The sequence below is a fragment of the Branchiostoma floridae genome, chromosome 14, assembly GCF_000003815.2.
Source record: "Branchiostoma floridae strain S238N-H82 chromosome 14, Bfl_VNyyK, whole genome shotgun sequence".
NCBI classification, from domain to species: Eukaryota; Metazoa; Chordata; class Leptocardii; order Amphioxiformes; family Branchiostomatidae; genus Branchiostoma; species Branchiostoma floridae.
In genome coordinates, this window is record NC_049992.1 from 5874826 (window position 1) to 5883537 (window position 8712).

The following is an 8712-nucleotide window of genomic DNA, read 5'->3' on the forward strand; positions in this document are numbered from 1 at the left end:
GATACGTAGGGGATTCTTCTGAATTCAGCGTAAATCGTTGTCGGGACACCCCATGCAGACCCTCATATATGAAATAGACGTTTGACTCCAAAACCACATACAAATACATTGCGACTGAGCCCTGTAAGAGACATAGGAAACTTATTCAGAGTGATGCGCTATAAGCTGTTGTTGATACCCTGTGAGGTATTAATAACAACTTATCCGAAATATCCAATTGTAAGTAGGGAGTCTCAGTGTTGTTAATGATTGTACAGAGTCCCAATCTTGTATTCATGACTCGAAAACACATGTGTACAGCACAATTTAACCACATTGGACCTGGGGATGTACAAGAATTTTTTTTTATTATTTACAATATCGATAGTTTGAAGTGTGTTCATAGTATTACTCTATATCTTTAACTCTATAATATTAATTTGGTTTGCTACTGTTTGTAGTGTAGAATTACCGTACATGCATTGAACGTACAGATGATGATTGTCTTAATCCTCTAACATAATTTCGTGCACTTGTAATTAGTCTGTCACAAAAGTTTCAATGTGTTGCGATCATATCTTAAAAGTAAACCATTGAAATAAATGTCTTATATCTTACAAATAGAGAAATATTGTGGTTGTCATTGTTGGAATTTGCAACATATCTCTTTTATATTCAACACAACTCTATTTTATTTAGCATTATGTAACTAAATAACGTTAACATTCAGCATTTTCGTGCGGAATATTTCATACTCAAGAACTTTGCACTTAAACTCTTCAGAAATTTTCGATTGTGTGGTATACTTTCACAACTATTACATGCATAGGATATCAAGATTTTGATTTGCTTGATTTGTTTTGCCATTGCTACAATGCATTCTACATTTACCGAAGTAGGCGATACCAAAATAACTGGCAAAATTAGAGCTTGGACCATACGATATACGCCATTTTTTTTATCAACATGGCAAAGTTTTATCATTGATAGATTTCATGTAATAGTTACCAAGCTATGTAATATCGGAAGCACTCATCATTACAAACAATAGACACCAGAACGTTTTCTAGAGCGTTGACCTTCAGTGCTTGTCACCCTACAACACGTTGACATCAGATCACATGTCGGTGACGATATACAACATGGCTACAAGAATATAGAGATGTTTTTACTTGAGCCAGGTAGAAATTGTACATCTGTGTTCTTTCAACTATTTTTCCAGTGTGTACGTTTCACTTATAATATGGCAAAATACAGAGTCTGGTAGATTTGGAAAATCTACACGACGAATATTTGGCATGATAAAATATGATAAGAACGTACCATTACAAGAAATATTTAAACCAAATAGACGGCAGAACAGTTATAATCAACGTTAGTCCTTGCTTTCAGCTACTCACTAAAATAACTTGATTATCCCAATCGTTGAAAACACATTCTAGCTTCCAAGGACATTTATGTAACGTAAAGCTACCCGACGACTTATTGAGTCTGACCTTTGACCGTAACCAGGGCAACAGGTGTCGTCATCACTTGAGGAGGGGCGTGCATAAAGAAAGCAGCGTCCACAACCTGACGATTAGTCATACCTGTCTGAGGGACAGAACAGCAAACTCCGCACCTTTCCTTGCTTATCCTTGTGACCCAAGAAGTAAGTAAGCTATATCACGCACGTTGTGAAGACATAGTTAGGCATGAAAACGAGTGTTACATCTCTCAATTGTTGTAGCATTTTAGAAATAGCGTGCCAAGTACTAAGTAATTGTGCTTATGATTCGCCGAATTCTCTTGGGAATGTTCGACCTTAAGTTCAGTATGAATCAATTATAGTCATTTTGTTTGTGAAACCGGTTAAAGGCTCGGAGTAAAGTAAAGCTTCTTGGTTTCAGTGAAGGAAAACAGATTGAAGTGAAGGCTCTCTTTTTGTCTAATGTGACCTCAGAGTACGTCCGGAATGGGGGCAGGTGTATTTACCCTTGTCACTCATGCGTACCGAAACGTCACGGTGGCAAGGAATTTAGAACCAAATACGACATAAGAACGCACCCCCCCCCCCCCTAGAATACGTGTAAGTCGATGCCACGTTGGCCGATGTTTTGATGAAGAAACAATTTTAGCTACATGCAACGTCGTTTTTTTTTTTTTTCTTACATAGATTTCGATCAAACAATACAGTACGGGAGACAAGGTCTACAAATTGTCCCACGTTCCATACAAAAATTACGGCATTTTAGCGCACTCATGGATAGCTCGTATAGTATTTTGTGAAGCAACATCGACGGTCGGTTTACACAGGTATATCATAGCCTCCCTTGAAATTCTTACGGCAAAAATAATCCGGGACTTTCGTGACTGCTAGAGAGGTCCCCATGGCATGTTAACAGAACTAGAATGCTTGACTAATCCCCTTGAAGAACCGGTCTTTACAATAGTTTTTGTTGTCATGAGCTATAGAATTAGTTACCACTCAAATGCTAATAGACAAGACGACAACAAAACACAGAAAGTGTAAAAAGAAATTCGTTTCTTTTCTATGAAATTCGCTGGGGGATCTGTCAAATTTTAGGTCGCAGAGAGTCTGCGAGCTATCGATTTTCGCCAAATGTGAGGGGGGTATAAGGACTTTTTTCTCTCTCAACAGCAACACTGCAATATGTCGGACGAACGACGGACAGCGATGGCTAAGCTGAACATGTACAGATGTTTGATAGTGTTTGCCATGGTCATGGCAGCATGTGCCGCGGTTGCCATCATCGTCTGTGGGGTTGTCATTGTCAAACCAGTCATTGAGACGAAATCTTTGGAGTTTGAGAAAACACGATGTACCACAACAAAGAGCTACCTCACTGGTAAGTGCACTGGTGATGTACATGAGAAACAATCATAGTATCTGCCAAAAAGTAGTCACTCAAGCAACTGGATATGATTTTGGAAACGGTCAGACGTTTCAAGAAGACAACCATCCTTTGTCTTTCGTCAGTGACACTGACACAGAGAGATCTTTTTGGAGAGAGTTTTTTAATCCCAGCTATAAGTTGATATGCAAATTAAAATAGATCTGGTTGGATGTTCCAAAATCATATCCAGTTGCTTGAGTAACTCAGCTTTTTCATCATATCTTCTATTTTTGCCTGATTTCAGATTTTTTAAATCTTTTTAGGTGATGGTCAACAAGACGATAAAGTACAGAAATGGGCAAATAAGTTGTGTTATAGCCTAATGATTGTACTTGTAGTAGTGACACTAAAAAGATATCCACGACTGTAGTTGTAAAATTGACACTACTATAGAAGCCATGAGTGTAATTGCCCACTTGATAAGCGATACCAGTCTTCCGCAGTATCAATTTTACTACACGACGTGCACTTCAAGAATACAGACTGGATGCCCTGTTTGTTGTGATGCCATGTAATGTAATTTCAATTTTTGTTACAGCGTGTATAGTTATTACTACATATTTAATGTTTGGGTTGTGATGCCATGTGTTGTAATTTCAATTTTTGTTACAGCGTTTATAGATATTACTACATACTTAATGTTTGGGGTCAGCATTCTTCGCATTGCAGCAGCGACACCTATCTGCTGTGAGAAGTAAAACATCTAGAATTGTCTTTAATAAAGTGACAGACGGTCACTGAAAAGTTGGTTGTGTGTAAACGCTTTATGTTGCGTACAAAAAAAATTGCTTTATAATGAATTAACAAGAACCTGATAAAGCAAAATATTGAAAAAAAAAACGTTTCTTGGTTTAGGAAGGTGGATGGATTGCAGCTGTGGCGACAAATGCTCATCCGCATACCCCTGTCTGCGCATCCTTGTGACACACGGCGGCAAGGACAACGGCACATACAGCGCTGTCTTGTTTGACACCGAGCAAAGGCTGAACAGCAATGGGCATCTTGGCGAGGTAAAAGTTTAATGCAATAAGACGGTTTACTGTTTAAAATGCGCTTGAGCAGTATGGTTCCCTTATACACCCAAAACGAGTCACGTTTTGACAGACATCAATTATGCAAGTGGTGTTTACAAGTAAGATATCTTCAGTTTTTTATCTCACGTGCACAGTTTGAACATTGAAATGCCTTATTTGCTACATACTGTACAGATACGTAAGTATATCAATTGTTGCAATACCGAAATAGCAATATTAACAGTTCCTTTACCGTCATGTTTATGCCGATCATCTTAGATATCTGTACTTTCCTTAACGCAGTTAAAAGTTTGTGTGATGATACGTTTGTGTAGGACACTTAAAGTAGAATTCAAAATCGTAATACGATAGATGAAAGTAGAAAGCAAGATATTTTTTAACCTTGGCCATAATTGATATTTGCAGGATTCCCAGTGTGCGTTTGCCCCTTGCGACCGCAACAGGAATACAAACATGGCCTCAGTCAAGGCCTTTAACGACACCCACAGTGCTAACGAAGTCTACGACTGTCTGTACCACCCGGACGACACAGCGGTCAGTATTTTCTTGTTTATCAATTTGTTAGTTTGGCTGCCCAACTAGCCTGTGGCTATTACAAAGGGCTAGCCCTAACGGTTAACTAATTTACTAAGTGAGGTAGAATAAACAATACTGCAATGTTGCACAGGAAAACAGAGACCATCGCTGGTTATAGGGCCTTCACATTGAAACCGAATCAGCAGGAATCAAGCCGAACCAGTCGGAATGAAGTATTTGCAAAATTCGTGCCACATTCGGGGCCATTCGGGTAGGAATTCCAAATGGGCCTTAAACCCCCTTCACACGAGAAGGAATGAGCCAGAATGCCGTCAGAATGAAAATTCTTGTCTATTCCTGTGAATTTGTAGTGTATTCTAGACATTCTCATTGCATTCGAGATATTCTTTCGGCCACATTCGGGCAGGATTCGAAGTGGCTTGCCGTTTCGGTTCTCCATCGAATGAGATAAGAATGTTTCGAACAATGTTGGAATGCCGTAGAATGCGGTCAGACCAGTTAGAATAGGCAGAATGCACTTAGAATCTGCTATGAATGCCATTCGATATTTCTCCACTTCGAATGCACCTCGACAGTTTTTAACATGTCAAAAACTTTCGAGCCAGCCAAAAGAACGGGGACGAATATCTGGAATGCAGTACGAATGTTTAGAATACAGTACAAATTGCGAGGAATTGCCGCGAATAGAAAAAGAAATTCATTCGGACGGCATTCCGGCTCATTCGTGCTCTCGTGTGAAGGTGGCTTTAACACGGCTTTATTTCTAGTCACATGCTCGATTTACATATCTATCAAACGTGCAAAATATCACGTTTACGTTCCCATCTGTTAAATTTATACTTGACTATATAACAAAACTGAAATCATAGTTGGTTAGCCTGGTACAAAGGTAAAATGACACAGTTTAAAGGTCTGGCCTTGGCTAAAATTTGAAGACTAGTACACCCGTTAAGTCTAGCTAGAACTAATGACCTTAATCTCTGTTCTCGCTGTAGGTCATTGATAGTGAACATGTACTGTTCTACACGTTTATATTCCTTTCTGACACGTCCTGTGAATATTATGCTTTGACTATATAAGTAAACTGAAAATTCACGTGGATAGCTTGGTACAACGGTAGAATGAACACACTGTGAATGTTCGTATATCATTATAACACCCGGACTGTCCGACAGTTTTGTCTAGCTAGGAATAAGTCATAGACAGAAAAAGTAGCTGAAAAAAGTTAATCCTCTTTACTCGCTGCAGATTGGTACATAGGCAAAATGATCACCGTTTAAAAGTACGTAAAATATTCATAATAAGCTAAAAATTCAAGACTACCACATCATTTTAGTGTGGAACTAAATGGCATCCAACTGACCAACTTCTATCTCCTTACTCGCTGACGTAGGTTATGGCCAGTGACTTGGCGGTTTTTTTTAGGCTAGGGAACAGAAGCACTGACTTCACACACGTAATATTGCCAAACAGAGCATGGCTGATCATTCCACTTGTAGCCATAAAGAGCGAACCACTCTGCACAGTCTTCTCCAGAGCCACGGCCATTGCTAGGTTCCCCTGGCCACCAGTTGTTCCATCCGGTGATTGCCGCCCCGTCCTCCCACACAAAGGTTCCCTCCTGGAGCTGGTCAGTCAGGCCAAACCAGGCGTCCGAGCCGCTGGGGTACCTGGTCAGCTGGTTGCGCAGGAAGTCGTTTGTTGCCTGGTCCTTCGGCATAGCCAGGTGCCCGCCGGCAGCCTGACAGGCGGACCTGGCACTGGCGTGGGTCTTCTTGTCGGTCGAGAAGCTGAAGCATCTGTCCCGGAACTTAACGTAGCCGCTGGGGCAGGCTCGATGCCATGGGCAGGCAGTGCCTGGTTGCCCATCGCGTCCATCCCTTCCCGGTGAACCGGCTGTGCCCGGCTGTCCGTCTCTTCCCGGTGGACCAGTTGCGCCTCGCTGGCCAACTCTTCCCGGTGAACCAACTGCACCTGGCTGACCGGTACCGTCTCTCCCCGGTGAACCAGCTGCGCCCGGTACGCCGTCCCTCCCTGGAACACCAGGGGGTCCTTGGAGGCAGCCTGAGAACACAAAATTGCATTACGTTGTCAAATATGTTTAGGACCGTCTGTCACCCGGCGGGGCTGAGTCGCAAGGGTCTGTCCAGAGCTGCCATTCGGCACCACTCAAGTGACCTCAATACGGCGATTTCCACTGGTGTGGTCATTGAACTGTAAGGTTATGAGCCACTCACAACGGAAAGAACCCCTACTCTTTTCGATAAGTGTGGTGGGATCTTTGACGTGCATTAAGTGTGGCTTTCCTCAAGCAGGGGATGTCAACTTAACGTCCTATCCGAGGGACAGCCATAGCCGAAGCTAGCACTCATTTTTAACCTGTTTGAAGTGAGGAAAGTTGTGTAAAGTGCCTTTCCCAATGCCAAGGGCACAATATCGGTGACATGGCAGGTTTTGAACCCGGGACCTCTTGGGCCTGAGCCCAAAGTGCCTGCCGATTACGCCACATGACCTCTATCCTTCACAGCTCTAGTATTTGGAGACCGGGGTTTGCTCTGCTTGGCATACAGAAAAAGGTACAACACCGTAAACAAACTCACTTCCAAAGGGCATGGTGACGCTATTAGCGGACCTCTTGGACCGGTGGTAGTTCTCTTTCCCAGTCAAGCTCTCCTTCCCAGGGCCATCTGCCTCGATGTCACCATGAAAGCCTGGCCCCTCCGGGCGCTGAAACCAGACGAGCAGGAAGTTGTTATCGTGTGAGGAAAGGGTGGACATACTGTAAATGCTGGGATTTAATTTCGCGGTAGCGGGAAAATGGACTTTTCGCGGTGGTTTTAATTTCGCGGTAGCACCATGCACTGTAGTCTCTTACTGTTATGGAAAAATGTTCGCGGTGGTTTTAAATTCGCGGTGAAGCGCCCGCCGCGAAAACCGCGAACATTAATCCACCGCGAACATTTCTGCATTTACAGTATGCGCTTTTGTTGTTACATGGGCTGCGCCGGCCAAAACAAACTGTTTTCGTGGAACTGTACGTGTGTTAAGAAGAATCTTAGAATGTCCTCAGTTCAACTTGAAGGGAAAATTGCAGACATCACCATTGAACCAAGTATTCACTATGACTATATCAAAGTTTTGGCTGTTTGGATTTTCAAACTTCGCTCTCAGGTTTCATGGTAAACTAACAAGGACTCTAGAATGTATTAGATAAGGCATGGTATCGTTGTTAGTCACTAAACTACGTAGCACCACGCGCGCTTAGAACTAGTAAAGACTCCGTTGCAGTCTTCGAACGGGGCTGGTTTTCATGGGGGGGGGGGGCGTTGATTCGCGATTTTCAACGTTGGCTAGGTTCTCTTGTGCCGGAAAAGGGATTTGCCGAGGAGAATGCAGTATGCCGTGAAAGGGAGTAGCCCTTCCACTGGATTCAAACCCCTCGCGGAAGGGGCCCCGTCAGCCCCTGACAGCATTAAGGCTTGTATAATAGTGTCTAAATTGATGTGTCAAGTCATCAATGTTCCTCGAAAAACTTTTATCGGCGTTGTATTGCTACAAGTAAATATATAGACGGCATTTCCGTTGCTTCAGATGTTTCATGTGACACGCCCCGAAACTCAGCTCCTGATTGAAACTTATGGAAACTTTGATAAAAATCTTTCTTAAGACCTTTACGCGTTTAGATATAATAACTGCAATAAATCATTGCAGCTGGTGTTAAGATCTGAGAAGACCATTCCTACGGGCTCACCTTGGGGTCCTGAAGCTCTGCAAAAACTCCGCCGTCCTGAACTGCTTCCTTGTGACGCAGTTTCGTCTCCAGGTCTGATCTCAAGTTTCTCATCTCAAGAACAACCACCACCTGTGTTACCATGGTAACAATGCTCAGAACACAGGCAGTCATGGCAACAACTGTCATGAACCACCCATATTTGGGTGCAGAATGCTTAGAAGGTAGCATTTTGTCAGACGGAAGGGCGCTATTGGGAAGGGCGCGGTTTAGTGCAGTCAGTGCTCCAACCCTGACAGTGCAAGTCTGCTGTCAACGTGGTAGTGTTAGGTTGACAAACAACTATGAGTTACTCACAGTCGGGTGGGTCTATCAACATTTGACCTTTAATTATCCATCATAAGACCATCTTCTCTGAATGTCTTGTTTGTTTGCACATCAACCGTACGTTTTAAGAACCCAGAGTCTTATTAGTGTACAAGACTTCCAAAGCTGTGTAGTTTTTTTTAAATCTATTTTTCTTCTTCCCTGATAC

At 42.5% G+C, this 8712-nt stretch overlaps 2 protein-coding genes across 2 annotated transcripts; one reads left to right on the forward strand and one right to left on the reverse strand.

The window, feature by feature from the left end:
* Nucleotides 1-1491: 1491 nt before the first annotated feature.
* On the forward strand, nucleotides 1492-4507 carry LOC118430716. Its single transcript, XM_035841721.1, has 4 exons — nucleotides 1492-1630; nucleotides 2621-2828; nucleotides 3732-3886; nucleotides 4316-4507. The coding sequence occupies exons 2-4, from the start codon at nucleotides 2633-2635 to the stop codon at nucleotides 4490-4492; spliced, it is 528 nt and encodes a 175-aa protein (XP_035697614.1). The 5' UTR covers nucleotides 1492-1630; nucleotides 2621-2632; the 3' UTR covers nucleotides 4493-4507.
* A 673-nt stretch (nucleotides 4508-5180) lies between these two features.
* LOC118430044 (collectin-12-like) lies at nucleotides 5181-8321 on the reverse strand. The gene is made up of 3 exons (XM_035840749.1): nucleotides 8199-8321; nucleotides 7048-7174; nucleotides 5181-6520 (listed from the first exon to the last, which is right to left on the reverse strand). The coding sequence occupies exons 1-3, from the start codon at nucleotides 8319-8321 to the stop codon at nucleotides 5874-5876; spliced, it is 897 nt and encodes a 298-aa protein (XP_035696642.1). The 3' UTR covers nucleotides 5181-5873.
* Nucleotides 8322-8712: the final 391 nt, after the last annotated feature.

Coding starts and splice junctions, on each gene's coding strand:
- LOC118430716 (XM_035841721.1), top strand. CDS start 2,633: ATGTCGGACGAACGACGGACAGCGATGGCTAAGCTGAACATGTACAGA. Junction 2,829..3,731: donor AACAAAGAGCTACCTCACTG/GTAAGTGCACTG, acceptor TTCTTGGTTTAG/GAAGGTGGATGGATTGCAGC. Junction 3,887..4,315: donor GCAATGGGCATCTTGGCGAG/GTAAAAGTTTAA, acceptor TGATATTTGCAG/GATTCCCAGTGTGCGTTTGC.
- LOC118430044 (XM_035840749.1), bottom strand. CDS start 8,321: ATGGTAACACAGGTGGTGGTTGTTCTTGAGATGAGAAACTTGAGATCA. Junction 7,175..8,198: donor CAGAGCTTCAGGACCCCAAG/GTGAGCCCGTAG, acceptor GTCTGGTTTCAG/CGCCCGGAGGGGCCAGGCTT. Junction 6,521..7,047: donor CGTCACCATGCCCTTTGGAA/GTGAGTTTGTTT, acceptor AATGCAATTTTG/TGTTCTCAGGCTGCCTCCAA.